Source organism: Mya arenaria, chromosome 1 (genome assembly GCF_026914265.1).
Source record: "Mya arenaria isolate MELC-2E11 chromosome 1, ASM2691426v1".
Classification (NCBI taxonomy): Eukaryota; Metazoa; Mollusca; class Bivalvia; order Myida; family Myidae; genus Mya; species Mya arenaria.
The window spans coordinates 47,460,050-47,480,711 of NC_069122.1; the positions used below are offsets into that span (position 1 = coordinate 47,460,050).

Here is a 20,662-nt window from a genome sequence, read left to right on the forward strand (position 1 = left end):
CCAGTGTGTTTAAACAACATCATCGTGCCAGTGTTTTTAACAACCTTCACCGCGCCAGTGTGTTTAACAACATCATCGTGCCAGTGTTTTTAACAACCTTCATCGTGCCAGTGTGTTTTAACAAATCACCGTGCCAGTGTGTTTAACAACATCATCGTGCCAGTGTTTTTAACAACCTTCACCGTGCCAGTGTGTTTACAACCTTCATCGTGCCAGTGTGTTTAACAACATCATCGTGCCAGTGTGTTTAACAACATCAGCGGCCAGTGTGTTTAACAACATCATCGTGCCAGTGTGTTTAACACATCATCGTGCCAGTGTGTTTAACACATCATCGCGCCAGTGTGTTTAACAACATCATCGTGTCAGTGTGTTTAACATCATCGTGCCAGTGTGTTTAACAACATCATCGGCCAGTGTGTTTAACAACATCATCGTGCCAGTGTGTTTAACAACATCATCGTGCCAGTGTGTTTAACAACATCATCGCGCCAGTGTGTTTAACAACATCATCGTGTCAGTGTGTTTAACAACATCATCGTGCCAGTGTTTTTAACAACCTTCACCGTGCCAGTGTTTTTAACAACCTTCATCGTGCCAGTGTGTTTAACAACATCATCGTGCCAGTGTTTTTAACAACATCACCGTGCCAGTGTTTTTAACAACCTTCACCGTGCCAGTGTGTTTAACAACATCATCGTGCCAGTGTTTTTAACAACTTCATCGTGCCAGTGTGTTTAACAACCTTCATCGTGCCAGTGTGTTTAACAACATCATCGTGCCAGTGTGTTTAACAACATCACCGTGCCAGTGTTTTTAACAACATCACCGTGCCAGTGTTTTTAACAACCTTCACCGCGCCAGTGTGTTTAACAACATCATCGTGCCAGTGTTTTTAACAACCTTCACCGCGCCAGTGTGTTTAACAACATCATCGTGCCAGTGTTTTTAACAACCTTCATCGTGCCAGTGTGTTTAACAACATCACCGTGCCAGTGTGTTTAACAACATCATCGTGCCAGTGTTTTTAACAACCTTCACCGTGCCAGTGTGTTTAACAACCTTCATCGTGCCAGTGTGTTTAACAACATCATCGTGCCAGTGTGTTTAACAACATCATCGCGCCAGTGTGTTTAACAACATCATCGTGCCAGTGTGTTTAACAACATCATCGTGCCAGTGTGTTTAACAACATCATCGCGCCAGTGTGTTTAACAACATCATCGTGTCAGTGTGTTTAACAACATCATCGTGCCAGTGTGTTTAACAACATCATCGTGCCAGTGTGTTTAACAACATCATCGTGCCAGTGTGTTTAACAACATCATCGTGCCAGTGTGTTTAACAACATCATCGTGCCAGTGTGTTTAACAACATCATCGCGCCAGTGTGTTTAACAACATCATCGTGCCTGTGTGTTTAACAACCTTCACCGTGCCAGTGTGTTTAACAACCTTCACCGTGCCAGTGTTTTTAACAACCTTCACCGTGCCAGTGTTTTTAACAACCTTCACCGCGCCAGTGTGTTTAACAACATCATCGTGCCAGTGTTTTTAACAACCTTCACCGCGCCAGTGTGTTTAACAACCTTCACCGTGCCAGTGTGTTTAACAACCTTCACCGTGCCAGTGTGTTTAACAACCATCACCGTGCCTGTGTGTTTAACAACCTTCACCGTGCCAGTGTGTTTAACAACCTTCACCGTGCCAGTGTTTTTAACAACCTTCATCGTGCCAGTGTGTTTAACAACATCATCGTGCCAGTGTGTTTAACAACATCATCGTGCCAGTGTGTTTAACAACATCATCGTGCCAGTCTTTTTAACAACTTCATCGTGCCAGTGTTTTTAACAACATCATCGTGCCAGTGTGTTTAACAACATCATCGTGCCAGTGTTTTTAACAACATCATCGTGCCAGTGTGTTTAACAACATCATCGTGCCAGTGTTTTTAACAACCTTCACCGCGCCAGTGTGTTTAACAACATCATCGTGCCAGTGTTTTTAACAACATCACCGTGCCAGTGTTTTTAACAACATCACCGTGCCAGTGTTTTTAACAACATCATCGTGCCAGTGTTTTTAACAACATCATCGTGCCAGTGTTTTTAACAACATCATCGTGCCAGTGTGTTTAACAACATCATCGTGCCAGTGTGTTTAACAACATCATCGCGCCAGTGTGTTTAACAACATCATCGTGTCAGTGTGTTTAACAACATCACCGTGCCAGTGTGTTTAACAACATCATCGTGCCAGTGTTTTTAACAACCTTCACCGTGCCAGTGTTTTTAACAACCTTCATCGTGCCAGTGTGTTTAACAACATCATCGTTCCAGAGTGTTTAACAACATCACCGTGCCAGTGTTTTTAACAACCTTCACCGTGCCTGTGTGTTTAACAACATCATCGTGCCAGTGTGTTTAACAACCTTTACCGTGCCAGTGTGTTTAACAACCTTCACCGCGCCAGTGTTTTTAACAACCTTCACCGCGCCAGTGTGTTTAACAACATCATCGTGCCAGTGTGTTTAACAACCTTCACCGTGCCTGTGTGTTTAACAACCATCACCGTGCCTGTGTGTTTAACAACCTTCACCGTGCCAGTGTGTTTAACAACCTTCATCGTGCCAGTGTTTTTAACAACCTTCATCGTGCCAGTGTGTTTAACAACATCATCGTGCCAGTGTGTTTAACAACATCATCGTGCCAGTGTGTTTAACAACATCATCGTGCCAGTCTTTTTAACAACTTCATCGTGCCAGTGTTTTTAACAACCTTCATCGTGCCAGTGTGTTTAACAACATCACCGTGCCAGTGTGTTTAACAACATCATCGTGCCAGTGTTTTTAACAACCTTCACCGTGCCAGTGTGTTTAACAACCTTCTTCGTGCCAGTGTGTTTAACAACATCATCGTGCCAGTGTTTTTAACAACATCACCGTGCCAGTGTTTTTAACAACCTTCGCCGTGCCAGTGTGTTTAACAACATCATCGTGCCAGTGTTTTTAACAACTTCATCGTGCCAGTGTGTTTAACAACCTTCATCGTGCCAGCGTGTTTAACAACATCATCGTGCCAGTGTGTTTAACAACATCACCGTGCCAGTGTGTTTAACAACATCATCGTGCCAGTGTTTTTAACAACCTTCACCGTGCCAGTGTTTTTAACAACATCATCGTGCCAGTGTTTTTAACAACCTTCACCGCGCCAGTGTGTTTAACAACATCATCGTGCCAGTGTTTTTAACAACCTTCATCGTGCCAGTGTGTTTAACAACATCACCGTGCCAGTGTGTTTAACAACATCATCGTGCCAGTGTTTTTAACAACCTTCACCGTGCCAGTGTGTTTAACAACCTTCATCGTGCCAGTGTTTTTAACAACATCATCGTGCCAGTGTGTTTAACAACATCATCGCGCCAGTGTGTTTAACAACATCATCGTGCCAGTGTGTTTAACAACATCATCGTGCCAGTGTGTTTAACAACATCATCGCGCCAGTGTGTTTAACAACATCATCGTGTCAGTGTGTTTAACAACATCATCGTGCCAGTGTTTTTAACAACATCATCGTGCCAGTGTGTTTAACAACATCATCGTGCCAGTGTGTTTAACAACATCATCGTGCCAGTGTGTTTAACAACATCATCGCGCCAGTGTGTTTAACAACATCATCGTGTCAGTGTGTTTAACAACATCATCGTGCCAGTGTTTTTAACAACCTTCACCGTGCCAGTGTGTTTAACAACCTTCATCGTGCCAGTGTGTTTAACAACATCATCGTGCCAGTGTTTTTAACAACATCACCGTGCCAGTGTTTTTAACAACCTTCACCGTGCCAGTGTGTTTAACAACATCATCGTGCCAGTGTTTTTAACAACTTCATCGTGCCAGTGTGTTTAACAACCTTCATCGTGCCAGTGTGTTTAACAACATCATCGTGCCAGTGTGTTTAACAACATCACCGTGCCAGTGTTTTTAACAACATCACCGTGCCAGTGTTTTTAACAACCTTCACCGCGCCAGTGTGTTTAACAACATCATCGTGCCAGTGTTTTTAACAACCTTCACCGCGCCAGTGTGTTTAACAACATCATCGTGCCAGTGTTTTTAACAACCTTCATCGTGCCAGTGTGTTTAACAACATCACCGTGCCAGTGTGTTTAACAACATCATCGTGCCAGTGTTTTTAACAACCTTCACCGTGCCAGTGTGTTTAACAACCTTCATCGTGCCAGTGTGTTTAACAACATCATCGTGCCAGTGTGTTTAACAACATCATCGCGCCAGTGTGTTTAACAACATCATCGTGCCAGTGTGTTTAACAACATCATCGTGCCAGTGTGTTTAACAACATCATCGCGCCAGTGTGTTTAACAACATCATCGTGTCAGTGTGTTTAACAACATCATCGTGCCAGTGTGTTTAACAACATCATCGTGCCAGTGTGTTTAACAACATCATCGTGCCAGTGTGTTTAACAACATCATCGTGCCAGTGTGTTTAACAACATCATCGTGCCAGTGTGTTTAACAACATCATCGCGCCAGTGTGTTTAACAACATCATCGTGCCTGTGTGTTTAACAACCTTCACCGTGCCAGTGTGTTTAACAACCTTCACCGTGCCAGTGTTTTTAACAACCTTCACCGTGCCAGTGTTTTTAACAACCTTCACCGCGCCAGTGTGTTTAACAACATCATCGTGCCAGTGTTTTTAACAACCTTCACCGCGCCAGTGTGTTTAACAACCTTCACCGTGCCAGTGTGTTTAACAACCTTCACCGTGCCAGTGTGTTTAACAACCATCACCGTGCCTGTGTGTTTAACAACCTTCACCGTGCCAGTGTGTTTAACAACCTTCACCGTGCCAGTGTTTTTAACAACCTTCATCGTGCCAGTGTGTTTAACAACATCATCGTGCCAGTGTGTTTAACAACATCATCGTGCCAGTGTGTTTAACAACATCATCGTGCCAGTGTTTTTAACAACATCATCGTGCCAGTGTTTTTAACAACATCACCGTGCCAGTGTGTTTAACAACATCATCGTGCCAGTGTTTTTAACAACTTCATCGTGCCAGTGTGTTTAACAACATCATCGTGCCAGTGTTTTTAACAACCTTCACCGCGCCAGTGTGTTTAACAACATCATCGTGCCAGTGTTTTTAACAACATCACCGTTCCAGTGTTTTTAACAACATCACCGTGCCAGTGTTTTTAACAACATCATCGTGCCAGTGTGTTTAACAACATCATCGTGCCAGTGTTTTTAACAACATCATCGTGCCAGTGTGTTTAACAACATCATCGTGCCAGTGTGTTTAACAACATCATCGTGCCAGTCTTTTTAACAACTTCATCGTGCCAGTGTGTTTAACAACATCATCGTGCCAGTGTTTTTAACAACCTTCACCGCGCCAGTGTGTTTAACAACATCATCGTGCCAGTGTTTTTAACAACATCATCGTGCCAGTGTTTTTAACAACATCACCGTGCCAGTGTGTTTAACAACATCATCGTGCCAGTGTTTTTAACAACCTTCACCGCGCCAGTGTGTTTAACAACATCATCGTGCCAGTGTTTTTAACAACATCACCGTGCCAGTGTTTTTAACAACTTCATCGTGCCAGTGTGATTAACAACATCATCGTGCCAGTGTTTCTAACAACCTTCACCGTGCCAGTGTGTTTAACAACATCATCGTGCCAGTGTTTTTAACAACATCATCGTGCCAGTGTGTTTAACAACCTTCACCGTGCCAGTTTTTTTTAGCAACCTTCACCGTGCCAGTGTGTTTAACAACATCATCGTGCCAGTGTTTTTAACAACTTCATCGTGCCAGTGTGTTTAACAACCATCATCGTGCCAGTGTGTTTAACAACATCATCGTGCCAGTGTGTTTAACAACATCATCGTGCCAGTGTTTTTAACAACATCACCGTGCCAGTGTTTTTAACAACCTTCACCGTGCCAGTGTGTTTAACAACATCATCGTGCCAGTGTGTTTAACAACTTCATCGTGCCAGTGTGTTTAACAACCTTCATCGTGCCAGTGTGTTTAACAACATCATCGTGCCAGTGTGTTTAACAACATCACCGTGCCAGTGTTTTTAACAACATCACCGTGCCAGTGTTTTTAACAACCTTCACTGCGCCAGTGTGTTTAACAACATCATCGTGCCAGTGTTTTTAACAACCTTCACCGCGCCAGTGTGTTTAACAACATCATCGTGCCAGTGTTTTTAACAACCTTCATCGTGCCAGTGTGTTTAACAACATCACCGTGCCAGTGTGTTTAACAACATCATCGTGCCAGTGTTTTTAACAACCTTCACCGTGCCAGTGTGTTTAACAACCTTCATCGTGCCAGTGTGTTTAACAACATCATCGTGCCAGTGTGTTTAACAACATCATCGTGCCAGTGTTTTTAACAACCTTCATCGTGCCAGTGTGTTTAACAACATCATCGTGCCAGTGTGTTTAACAACATCATCGCGCCAGTGTGTTTAACAACATCATCGTGCCAGTGTGTTTAACAACATCATCGTGCCAGTGTGTTTAACAACATCATCGTGCCAGTGTGTTTAACAACATCATCGTGCCAGTGTGTTTAACAACATCATCGTGCCAGTGTGTTTAACAACATCATCGCGCCAGTATGTTTAACAACATCATCGTGTCAGTGTGTTTAACAACATCACCGTGCCAGTGTGTTTAACAACATCATCGTGCCAGTGTTTTTAACAACCTTCACCGTGCCAGTGTTTTTAACAACCTTCATCGTGCCAGTGTGTTTAACAACATCATCGTGCCAGAGTGTTTAACAACATCACCGTGCCAGTGTTTTTAACAACCTTCACCGTGCCTGTGTGTTTAACAACATCATCGTGCCAGTGTGTTTAACAACCTTCACCGTGCCAGTGTGTTTAACAACCTTCACCGCGCCAGTGTTTTTAACAACCTTCACCGCGCCAGTGTGTTTAACAACATCATCGTGCCAGTGTGTTTAACAACCTTCACCGTGCCTGTGTGTTTAACAACCATCACCGTGCCTGTGTGTTTAACAACCTTCACCGTGCCAGTGTGTTTAACAACCTTCACCGTGCCAGTGTTTTTAACAACCTTCATCGTGCCAGTGTGTTTAACAACATCATCGTGCCAGTGTGTTTAACAACATCATCGTGCCAGTCTTTTTAACAACTTCATCGTGCCAGTGTTTTTAACAACCTTCATCGTGCCAGTGTGTTTAACAACATCACCGTGCCAGTGTGTTTAACAACATCATCGTGCCAGTGTTTTTAACAACCTTCACCGTGCCAGTGTGTTTAACAACCTTCTTCGTGCCAGTGTGTTTAACAACATCATCGTGCCAGTGTGTTTAACAACATCATCGTGCCAGTGTGTTTAACAACATCACCGTGCCAGTGTGTTTAACAACATCATCGTGTCAGTGTGTTTAACAACATCATCGTGCCAGTGTGTTTAACAACATCATCGTGCCAGTGTGTTTAACAACATCATCGCGCCAGTGTGTTTAACAACATCATCGTGTCAGTGTGTTTAACAACATCATCGTGCCAGTGTGTTTAACAACATCATCGTGCCAGTGTGTTTAACAACATCATCGTGCCAGTGTGTTTAACAACATCATCGTGCCAGTGTTTTAACAACCTTCACCGTGCCAGTGTTTTTAACAACCTTCATCGTGCCAGTGTGTTTAACATCATCATCGTGCCAGTGTGTTTAACAACATCACCGTGCCAGTGTTTTTAACAACCTTCACCGTGCCAGTGTGTTTAACAACCTTCACCGTGCCAGTGTTTTTAACAACCTTCACCGTGCCAGTGTGTTTAACAACATCATCGTGCCAGTGTGTTTAACAACATCATCGTGCCAGTGTGTTTAACAACCTTCACCGTGCCTGTGTGTTTAACAACCTTCACCGTGCCTGTGTGTTTAACAACCTTCACCGTGCCAGTGTGTTTAACAACCTTCACCGTGCCAGTGTTTTTAACAACCTTCACCGTGCCAGTGTTTTTAACAACCTTCACCGCGCCAGTGTGTTTAACAACATCATCGTGCCAGTGTTTTTAACAACCTTCACCGCGCCAGTGTGTTTAACAACCTTCACCGTGCCAGTGTGTTTAACAACCTTCACCGTGCCAGTGTGTTTAACAACCTTCACCGTGCCAGTGTTTTTAACAACCTTCACCGCGCCAGTGTGTTTAACAACCTTCACCGTGCCAGTGTGTGAACTCTCTCACTGTGCCAATGTGTTGACCCCTCGCTATGCAAGTGTGTTTACCTCCCCCCCTCCCCCACCGTGCCAGTGTGTTTTCCCTTCCTCATCGTGCCATTGTGTTTAACAACCTTCACCGTGCCAGTGTGTTTAGCCCCCTCACCATGCCACTGTGTTTACCTCCCCACCCCCTCACCGTATCAGTGTGTTGACCACACTCACTGATCTAGTGTGTTAAGCCCCCTCACCGTGCCAGTGTTAAAACCCCTCACCGTGCCACTGTGTTAAACCCCCTCAACGTGCCAGTGTGTTAAACCCAATCACCGTGCCAGTGTGTTAAACACCCTCACCGTGGCGTTGTGTTAAGCCCCCTCACCGCGCCAGTGTGTTAAAACCCCTCACCGTGCCACTGTGTTAAACCCCCTCACTGTGCCAGTGTGTTAAACCCCCTCACCGTGCCAGTGTGTTAAACACCCTGACCGTGCCGGTGTGTTAAGCCCCCTCACCGTGCCGGTATGTTAAATCCCCTGACCGTGCCAGTGTTAATACCCCTCACCGCGCCAGTGTTAAACCCCCTAACCGTGCCAGTGTTAAACCCCCTCATCGTGCCAGTGTGTTAAACCCCCTCACCGTGCCAGTGTGTTTAACCCCCTCACCGTGCCAGAGTGTTTAACCCCATCACCGTGCCATTGTTAAACCCCTAACCGTGCCAGTGTGTTAAACACCCTCACCGTGTCAGTGTTAAACCCCCTCACCGTGCCTGTGTATTAAACCCCTAACCGTGCCAGTGTGTTAAGCCCCCTTACCGTGCCAGTGTATTAAAACCCTTCATCGTGCCTGTGTGTTAAACCCCCTCACCGTGCCAGTGTATTTGACACTCTCACCGTGCCAGTGTTAAGCCCCCTCACCGTGCCTGTGTGTTTAACACCCGCACCGTGCCAGTGTTTTAAATCCCCTCACCGTGCCAGTGTGTTTACCCTCCTCCTCTCACTTTGTCACCTGGACGCTTCCATAATTAGGAGTTAGTCGTAGTTAGGAGATAGTAACTCCTAATTATGATAGTATTTCGTAATAAGGACTAAGTAAGACTTTAGCATTAGTTAGTATTTCCTAATTAGGAGATAGTATACTGGAAAATATTTTCACTTGGACGCTTCCATAATGTTTAAGTAAATGAAATTTACGAATCATTTTTATTATTTGCACATTCAGTAACATTTATACATCACTACGTGTTCATATATACATGTATTGTATAAATAATTATGTTTCAGTTGAACAATAATGAGCGAAAAAAAGCTATTTGGCTGTGATTAAATTTAACATGGCGCGGCCTGTCAGTCAAACTAGCTGTGAATCCGGCCCTAGCCTACGATCGCCTTTACGACCGTCTCTGAAATGCACACCTGTACTATAGTTCCCAAACAAATTAAATGCGACCTTTTCCCTTTTATAATAACTGACCTCAAGAATACTATGTGCTGCTCTCTATTTGCCAATAACTGAACCCCTGACGGTAACGTTTGAACAATTTTATAGGTAAAACATAATTATCTACATCTTAAAAGCCAAAAGCTAGGACTTGTGGTATTTGCTCTGTATACCTGTCTTAAAAGTCTAATTAATCTGTCTAACGCAGATTCTTGTATCGAAATGAGACTTGTAATTAAAGAAGTTTTACCCACTCACTGTGTCATTTTATAAACATAATATGTAAAACCCATCATCGATTTCAAGTAGCTTAATTATCTTTAAGGGGCAACATAATCCCGGCTACCACAGTTCAGTTGTTTAGCAGTGCATGCAGACTTTTATTTAAACTGAGTGTCTACAACGCAATTGTACAGTCTTTGTCAAGGGATTATTTTGGCGTATTCTATGTATCGATGTTTTAATCATCGCGCCCCTTGCGTTATGTTCCAGGTTGCCCATAACTGCAATACTTTGTGGTTTCATTATGTATTGAGAAATTATTATTGACTAGAAGATTTCTACAAAGAGTCTTCTAATTCTGCAATATAATATGATCATAATTGGCTGCGCTCCTGAAGTTCACTAATTCACGATAATTATATATTGAAATACTTCTTCAGCCACACGGCTCTACAGTAATGAAATATGATACCTTGTGCAAACAATAAGTGAAAAATACTTTTCAGTGTGGCAATGATTTAAATCATTTTAATAATGATCGTATTCAAACTATACAAATGTTCAATTATATAAGGACATTTATAATTTCCAAAGGTTTTGTAAAAGGAAGAATGCATAATTTATGATAATCGATTAACAGACACGATATGAATTCATTGGTCCCGTTCACGTTTTGTATCGTGTGAGATGATCGAAACCATTTCCCTTGTGTGAAATGTGATGACATTCAAATCAGGTTTCTATTGTTAATAATTACTTAAACGATGGCACAAATTGCTTTATTATGTCGAAAAATATCAATGACGCTATTTAAAATGGCATTTATGATTTAAATTGCTACTTGCGTATTACAAGAGGATCTCGGTTATGTTTAAGGCTATTGTAGAATGTGCAGAATGAATGATTCCAAACATAAGAAATGGTAACTTATAAATAGTTATAATATTTTCTTTGGGCTGGTAGTCATAACAAGTCTTACAATACTTCTGTACTTGTTTCTGTAGTTTATTATATAAATATTAAGGCATTTCCTAACTTTGGTCGCCTGATGATGTCCTGAAATTGTCATGGTCGAATATCAATATGTAAATAATTCTTATATTTACATAAATGTACATTTCTTTATAAAAGACAACAGAATTAAAGTTTGATTGTCATTATCAAGAAATACTATCATATGACCTGTGAGATATTTAAATCAGCAAAACGACTTCAGTTAGGAAATGACTAAGATGTTTTGTGCTCCTGAGCTATAAAAATCAATGCTTAATGAGACAAACAACGCTTGGTAAGATAAAGTTTCAATTACACACTGAGAATATGAATGCAAAGGCATTTATCACCGCGGGATAAATTCTCCAGAAATCAGGATTGTCGTACTATTTTCGAATTATCTACTTTACGTGGACCAATATATTTAAGCCAACAGATCATTCCTTCGCATTTTTAGAAACGTTTATGGAGTAACACTGAAATTTACCTTTTGACTTGCACGCCTACATCAGAACCGAAATTTATTTGATTCACAGTGTTGGGGTTTAGGGGTACTCCCCATATTTCTTTTCCGAATGGTGCATTTTTTAGGGGGGGGGGGGGGGGTTGGCTGTAGGGGCGGCCGGGTGCGCCGCCCCCACCCCCTCCCCCTGGATACTCTGTAAATTGTTCAATTGACTATAGAATATATTGAAAATTTATTTAGTGGTGAATGACTTTATAAAATTGACACTGCACCTTTGAAGGTAGCCATTTTGATTTGATAACGAAAGATAAATTCACAGACAAAGGTATAATCGTTAATCGGTCCGTTTATAGTGATATATTAATATATATATATTATTTTCTCAATATATATATCATGTCCTTGTGGCAAAGAGAACATATTTCTACTTAATATGTTTGTTTGTATCTATGGTAACAATCCACCGAGCTAGCCTTATCATCATTCTTATATTCTTTCAGATGTAACCCGTATGAGTCCAGTATGTCAAGAATTTTAGACATAAACCAGCCGGAATCGCGGAACTGGTTGAAACAATGGCGGGCAGTCTTCGTCACGAGACAAGCCATTCTGCCCACTGTCAGTACGGAGGCAACCCAGTTACATGGCGACATATTGCACAAAGCACAGGTGCCAGCATGCACTACATGCTCTTTCAGAGATGTACAAAACAGACGTTTAAGGTGCCATTATCATACTGTGTTTCGGGGAGAGTTGGTCAACGAGCATGCTTATGGACTAGCAAAAGGCATAGATGCACTAACGTTGAAAAACACGAAAGCAGAAAACTGGATTCACTCACCATGGGAGATCGCCAAGGTGTTTATGCCACCAGCTGGGTACGAGAATAAAACCACAATTGAAGAAACGGATTTCAATGGCATTGCTGGGTTCATCATTAACTGCAAGCGTTTCCAGGGGAAAATCACAGGCAGTATCTGTGAAAAGGTAAGATTGTTAAAAACGATTTTGTCTTTAGGACATACAATTCACAAACGCATGCACACACGCACGCGCGTGTTTGTGTGTGTGGTTGTGTGTGCGTACGTGAGTGCGTGCATGCGTGTCTGTATGCGCATCTTAACTAAAAGATAAGAATAGCACAGCCTTATCTCTTTATAAGGTGTCCTATAACGCTAATTTTTGCCCCCCCCCCCCCCCCTTCAAGAGGAGGAGTATACTGCGTTGCACATGTCGGTCGGTCGGCCCGTCGGTTGACCAAAGATTTAACTCGACAATTTCTGGAACAATGGTCATCAAACTAGACATGATGGTTGGTTCAGAAGGTGACCCTCAATGATTTTAGGGGTAATCAGGTCAAAGGTCAAGGTGACCTTTTTCGCGAAAAGGTTGTCAAAGCTTGTCCGAGTGATAACAACAATGCCTGTACTCATGGTCATCATGCTTGACATTGAGGCTGGGCCTGACCTGTAGATGACCCCTATTAATTTTAGGGGGTCATCAGGTCAAAGTTCAAGGTTACAGTGTCCTTGAATGTGAAAAGGTCCGATTGAAAACTCGACAATGCCTGCAACCATGGCCCTCAAACTTTGAGGTTGGGTCTGACCAGTAGACGACTACCATTGATTTTGGCGTCATCAGGTCCAAAAGTCACTGTGACCTTCAGCACAAAAAGCTTGTCTGATTGATAACTGAAGAATGGCTGTCATTTCGGTCCATGCATATGTCAATTATTTGTTTAAATATTCCTGACAACATGGCGGTCAGGGGGCCTAATATTTCATAAACGCCTGCAGTACCTGGGATAATTTAAATCACAGATACATCCGATTGCTATTATTATGTTTATTAGTAGAATGCAATCTAAGATGATGTCCAATAAGAATGACAACAAAAACAACATACTTTTAACGAGATTTCTTCCTTCAAATGATTACGTCACATGTGATTATATGACGTCACAACTTGTTTATGATCATGACGTCATTTTCTGTTTAATCGCATTAAGTACCGAAAGTTTTTTTTCACGAAATATAGATATTCTCTTAAGATTAAGATTGAAAATGTACTACTGTATTTAAATATATTTTCATGATACACATTTTCATCAAGCCATTATTTTCGACTAGTAAATGGTTTACAAACATGCCGAGTGATATACTTTCAGACCAATATAAATAGAGCAATCATGTGTAATACAGAAATACGTCATGTCTGTATTAAATTGGAAACAAGGAACATGTTTAGCATGCGATAAATTTATATTATTTATTTTTTAAGCTTTCATCGTAAGGCTAGAAAATAAACTGTGTCAGTATGCCATTGTGTTTGACTTAAAATGAAGTTTCCTTCTGCATCAAAATCTACCGAGTGTATACAAAATGCTATTACTGTATAAGGTATCAAGAAAATGTTACATGAGCTTACTTATAAAAAAGGCTTTTACATTTAATGTCCTTTTAGTGTCCTTAGCAATATTCTTGGGAACAATTAACCAATACAAAAAACAACATCCCAGAACAGGTATTCCAAATTCGGCACTTGCCGGACATTTGTTCCAGCGCTCTGACCAAACAGGCCACACACTAATTATCTTACTTCCTGACAGGCGAGAGAAGTGATCAAGCACATTTGGCGTATGCCAGACAGTTATTCCAGCTTTCTGACCAACCAGGCCACAAACTAATTATCTTACTTCCTGACAGGCGAGAGAAGTGATCAAGCACATTTGGATGTGCCAGACAGTTGTTCCAGCTTTCTGACCAACCAGGCCACAAACTAATTATCTTGCTTCCTGAAAGCGAGAGAAGTGATCAAGCACATTTGGCGTATGCCAGACAGTTGTTTCAGCTTTCTGACCAACCAGGCCACAAACTTATCATCTTACTTCCTGACAGGCGAGATAAGTGATCAAGCACATGCCAGACATGCCAGACACTTGTTTCACCAAGATTTGGTTTTAAACGTGAATACATGATATCGCCGGTACATGGTAAACGTCCTGATTACAGGCTCGAGAAGTGGTCAACCACATTCGGCACATGCCGGACAGTTGCTCAAGCGCCCTGACTGACCAGGCCACAACTGAGTGCATAGATAAACTACTCACTCTACTGAACGAATCGGCACTGCAGACGCGGTCAGAGGTCTTACAGGCTTGTAGAGAACTCGATGAGGTAAACAATTCCTCTAACATAGTATTTCTACATTCTAATAATGTTTTTTGAGGACTCCATTACAAGACAAAAAAGGAGCATACTGACTCAAAAAGAAATGAAAAGATTCTTAAAATTATTTTAAGATACGGATTTAAACGGCATTGCTGGTTTCATTAATAACCAAAGACTTTTCAAGGGAAGCTTAAAGCTTATAGAAAGCTTTAAGAACCATTAATCTTTAATACGTTGGCTTTGATTTATAACGGTACGTCTTCAACAATTTTGTACAATAACGTTCATGGTTACTGGAACCGGAAGTGAATCGTATGCAGGCCAAATCAAGACCAATCCAAATAGGTTTCCCAAATTTCAAATTAGTATATTTGTCCATATCATTACTTTTCACAAGAGCGACTGCCATTTCCGTGAAAAAAACGTCTAATTTAAAAATGGCTTTCGTGAGCTTTTAACGAAAGCAGTTATTTACATTATTGCACCTTTAATTTTCTGCATGTTTGCTTTGTATATATCTTGTGACCACCGAGAGATACACATACCAAACGACTTTGAATGTGATTTCGTTATCAGACGATGATCAAAAATACTTTTTGTATTTAAAACTTGTAAATAAAAAGATTATGTAGAAAAAGATCAGAGGCAAAATAATATAACTATGAATAATAATTGAGTAACATTCCTGAAATACATGAAAGAATCATAGAACAATAATTTGACATACGTCTTTTTCCGTAAGGAAATAGAACGAGCAAAGAAGAAAACAACCTTACCATTCTTGCACAAACACACGGACAGACAGACTGACTCGCAACCAATCGGACATTCTCTTACAAAACAGTTCAACAGAAACACAGACATCACATTAAGACATTCATTTACATCACTGGAGACTTTCCAACAAGACACTTACTTAGCAGTCCACATGGAGAATGAATTCAGTAAGACGATGACGTACTTATAAAGTACATCGGGTATATTCGGCAGTACCGGAATCTCCCGAGACTACGCGCACTTAAGCTGCATAAAACTTAATATGCAATAAGTATAATTTTATCTATAGAAATACTGCACAAAAACAGAAGGAAACACGCACTGAATCAGAAACATGACAAACACACAATGAGCAACCAATAGAAGTGCAAATGACATTTAGTTCGTATATCTGTCGAGGTGTTTCGTATTCACTGATATACATGTATAAATTATAACCAGGGACATTGTTATCTTCTTCTTCTGCATATATCATTATACATTCGGAACAAAAAGGATGCATTTTCAGTCGCGATTGTTTATGTAAATCATTGTTGACAAAGCACTCATTGGTTACAACATATAAGTAAAACTGGTTCTTTTTAGCTGAAGACAGCCGACATATCCAAAGATGTGCATGCATGTAAGTATATCTGCCAGGAGTTACATGATGAATTCCAACAGAGACTTGCAGGTATTGAAATGAAACTACAAACAACAGTAATTGATACAGAAAGCGCAAAAGAATATATATGCACTGAGAGCAAGAATCTGAAAGAAGAACTTGCAGCACTAGAACATTTTTCTGACAATGCAATGCACGACTTGTTAGGGACTAAAGACAACATCCTTCTGTCTTTTAACGAAGAGAGAAGGAGGATCATGGATCGTATAACTTTGTTGGAACAGAAGGCTGCAGAAAACATTGAACAATCTGTAACAGAAGGTAAAAGAACGCTTGAAAGACATGTCAAAGAAGAGAGAAGACAGGCCTCAGATCACATTGAACAATCAGTAGCAGATGGTAAAAGAACACTTGAGAGACATGTTAAAGAAGAGAGAAGACAGGCCTCAGAACACATTGAACAATCGGTAACAGATGGTAAAAGAACAATTGAGATATATGTTAGGGAAGAGAGAAGACAGGCCGCAGAACATATAGAACAATCAGTAACAGATGGTAAAAGAACGCTTGAGACACATGTTCAAGAAGAGGCAAAGCAGGCCTCAGATCACATCGAACAATCAGCAACAGATGGTAAAAGAACAATTGAGATATATGTTAGGGAAGAGAGAAGACAGGCCACAGAACACATTGAACTAGCCGTAACAGATGGCAAAAGAACGCTTGAAGATCAGACAGAGAGACTTGTGAAGCAGTTGCGTAAAGAAGAAGTCGAACATCTAGAAGAAAAGAAAAATGGTTTGTATTTACAATTCGTTTTAAGTGTCTATCTATTCTAACAGGGATTAAACGATGGTCAAGTAGTGTTATTATAGCTTTTATATGCCATTAAAGCTATCACAATTATCACTGTGACTTATGAATATGTATGCGTTTTTAGATTGCTCATGTGTACAGTCTATAAGAAAACGAGCTCGTGAAATGAGAGGACCCCAAATTATAAATAATATGTTTAAAGTTAGGGTCAAAGTGTTTGTAAAAACTGTAAAAAATATTGTTGAAAACGCATACACCAGAAGAAACAGAATTTAACTGGTCATACGATAAGCTATATTGGCTTATTATTGCATTTAAAAATACTGATTTTTCAGATTATTTACAAAATGGCCATTTTACCTTAACACCGGACAGGACACGTTATGCAAGGCCATTTTTTATTCTATGGTAATAGTCGTTTTATCCTGGATATATCACGGTCACTAAACTGTTTGGTTCTGTAAGGAAACTTACTTAAAATTACGATTAAATTGATATATTTTGAAATTGTGTTAACAGCTGGCGCTCAAAAGGCTTATTAGCTTCAAAATAAAATGAATTGTTACTTCAATATCTGTTACATTTTGAATGAAATATTTTTATCTATTCATTCGATTTACCCAGCATGATGAATGGGTTGTTACATGTGGACTGTCATAATGAAACCCCCATTTGAACCGTGTTTAAAGTAAAGATAAATTCAAAACATTTTTTTTTATAATTTTCTGAAGGTTAAGCGGAACCATACTGTAGTGTTTTCAGCATAAATACAGTGCAAATGAACTATTTTCTGCCATTTTTTTTAAAACACATAACGACAAAATAGTTTTTCACTTTTTATAAATTTTTAACCTATTTAACTTACAATGAGACATACTCATATACATGCAGACATAAACATTAAAATAAAGATGAGCAAATCTTAACCACACCCCATATTTTCCATGGTCTTGAAGTATTATTCAAATTTAGAACATTGTGGATATTCTACGCTTAAACCATTTAGAAATGGGGTTTCATTAATGCCATTTACATGGATTTAGAATATGTAAATAACCTTTTACCTCAGAACTTTCAATAAACACCGACGGGCTTACAGTTCACACCATATGTTAGTTTAAGATATTTATAAATACCAACCGAATTGTGTATTAAACACTGTCAAAATTGAATTATTTTTTATTTAGTTTTGAGTGATAATCCTTTAACTTCTTTCTAAATAATGCATTGATGGAAAATATTAATTACTGATAACAAAATCGTAACCGTGTATTTTATAGCTAAAAAAAGAAATTTAAATGAATGGTGAGTGCTAAAAGATTTAGTGCAATCTAATATCGTCTCATAAGGTAGAAATTCCGTGCTTTTTGCACCTTTCTCTCAAATTTAACTCTTCCTCCTTAAGAACCATTACATTCGACATTTATGCATCCTTTTTTAAATATTATTTTGTATTAATTGGGAAAAATCTTTTTTTTGTGAGTAAGAGTGCATCTTTAAAGAAAACGGCACATGTTTCCTGGTTGAACATCTGGCATAACATCTACTTTTATTGTTATTGCATGTTGACACCAATGCCGACATCATATATTGATGTAGTTGTTTGAGGAATAGGCATGTTTCTTGTTTTGAATGGTAAGAACATAATAGTTCATAATAATAATAATAATTATAATATAGAAGGAAAGATATGAAAGACATTTCAAGATTAAATAGGTTGACCTTTTTTGTGGTTCTGGAAATACAGCTTGTCAATATTGTTGTTTATTTGTTTGTATATACATTAATTTCCTTATATATTGAAAAGTTTTATAATCATGTAATTATTTCCCAGATTTAAAGGAAAAGTTGATCAACCATTACAAAACAAATTCTGTAAGAACGAACGTCCGATTGGACATTGATGCAGCTGTAGAAGACATTTATGAAACGCCCAAACTGATATTGAAAAACAAGAAAAACAAAGATGGCAAATTCGAAGATGAAGATATATCAGAAATAAATAAGATGTTTCAGATAGACAATGGCAAGATGGCTAAAAAAATATTCGTCGAGGGCGGACCGGGCTCAGGCAAGTCCGTACTTTGCATAAAGATTGTAAATGATTGGTGCAAACTAAAAGAAGACGACACTAAGGAGACACAGAAAGACAATATGTTAAGCCAGATTGAGTTCTTATTCTACATTAGACTTCGTGAAGTTGAGAATCAATGCAAGGTCAAAGAAATGATATTACAGTGTTTGATTGAACTCATTCAGTCAGATGAAAACGGATCAAATGAATTGCTAACAGAGATTTTGAAATCGGAACATTGTCTTTTACTTCTTGATGGTTTAGACGAGTGGACGCATCGCACTGAATGTAAACTTGATGAACGAATTCCACATGTTGAATCAAGTTGGTTGCACTGTACAACATTGATAACAACACGACCGTACAAACTAGCGGAGCTGAAAGTAAGCAACGCAAAGCTTGGCAAACATGTGCAGTTGCAGGGCGTTCAGTCACCTGAGAAACTTGTTCGGAGAATACTTGGGGAGTTAGGAAGAAGTCATCAAGTAGAAGGGGATACAGATACCTGCGTTAACGACATTGAATTGAAAGGTCTGTGGCATTTCTCAGATGTTCCAATCATGCTGGTACACATTGTTTGGCTCTGGCATAGAGGCAAGTTAAAAGATAAAATGACTTTGTATTCAGTGTACAGGAAAATAATGAAAGAACGGTGGTGTGAAATGTGCGAAAAGAAACACATACAAGAGAAAGAACTTCCGAAAGATTTCCTTTATGGGTTGGGTGAATTAGCTTTCCAAAAACTGTTTTCCGCTCGTGAGGATGAGTCTATTGTTTTTAAAATTAAAGGGTCTCAACTAGAGAAATTTGGACAATATAAACAGACGTCCCTTGAATCTGGCATCATTTCGTGCACCAACAGAGCAGGTGAAAGATCAGCGTCTTTTCAATTTTTGCACAAAACGATTCAAGAGTATTTGTCGGCATGGTATTTAGCGAATTGTGGATCAGATTTGTCCGAAATGTGCAAACACATTCAAACGGTTTATTTACACAACAGGAGTGAAAGTGTAACCAGCTTGTCGGAGATGTTTCTTTTTCTTTGTAGCGTGAATAAAACTGCTGCTGAAGTGTTTTCCAAAACATTAAATGAGCTGTTTACTAAACATTGTGAAAGAGATGGTTATTCAGCTGACACAACTTGCGAATTTCAAAACATGATACTGAGAGGCTACGACGAGGCGGAGAAAAGCGGACACTCCAGCACGGATTTGGAGTTATGCTTACAGCATATTGTATTTGATGATGAGTTCAGGGATAAAGTAAAAAAATCCAAACTTTGTTTGGATATTAGAAAATCGAATCTAGTGTCTTTACACATAGATGGAATATTACACTCTGATTTAGATCTACTCGACGCGGAAGAGCCATATGATATCAACCAATTGAATTTGTGCGGCTTACTAGAATGTAACATAAAATTCAAAGATTACCAGACGGCAAGTAAACTGACATCTTCATTTCTGTCCTCAGATTTGAAGTGTTTGAAATCACTGACTTTGGGCAACTTTGGTTGGGAATATAAAGCTAAGGAAATCTTATCAAAACTTAGAAATATTGAACATCTAGACCTCAAATGGTACAAGGAGAGTACAACAAATGATTCACAATTGGACATAGGACATCTCCATCACCTCACCAATCTCTCATTAAGTGGAATGGCTTTCTCTGACGTTGTTAATCTACAGATGACCAATCTGAAATGGTTACGGGTGTGTTTTATAACCAAACAACGAGCGCCACAGTTGATGACTGCACTCAGTGAAAGTTTACTCAATTTGAGCTCAGTAAGTGCTTTGAAATAATTGAAATAATGTGAGTAAAAATGTTATATATGCACTTTATTAATGTTTTATTAATATTATATTTC

The 20,662-nt window shown here is 39.8% G+C and overlaps 1 protein-coding gene across 1 annotated transcript in view; it reads left to right on the forward strand.

Annotated features, from left to right (window-relative positions):
* The window catches only part of LOC128229999 (uncharacterized), a 140,680-nt gene that overhangs the window by 107,846 nt on the left and 12,172 nt on the right, over positions 1-20,662 (forward strand). Inside the window, exons 2-5 of the mRNA XM_052941972.1 lie at positions 11,852-12,338; positions 14,363-14,527; positions 15,884-16,700; positions 18,553-20,579. Coding sequence (XP_052797932.1) covers positions 11,874-12,338; positions 14,363-14,527; positions 15,884-16,700; positions 18,553-20,579 — 3,474 coding nt within the window. The 5' untranslated portion in view covers positions 11,852-11,873. The remainder of the gene's footprint in view (positions 1-11,851; positions 12,339-14,362; positions 14,528-15,883; positions 16,701-18,552; positions 20,580-20,662) is intronic.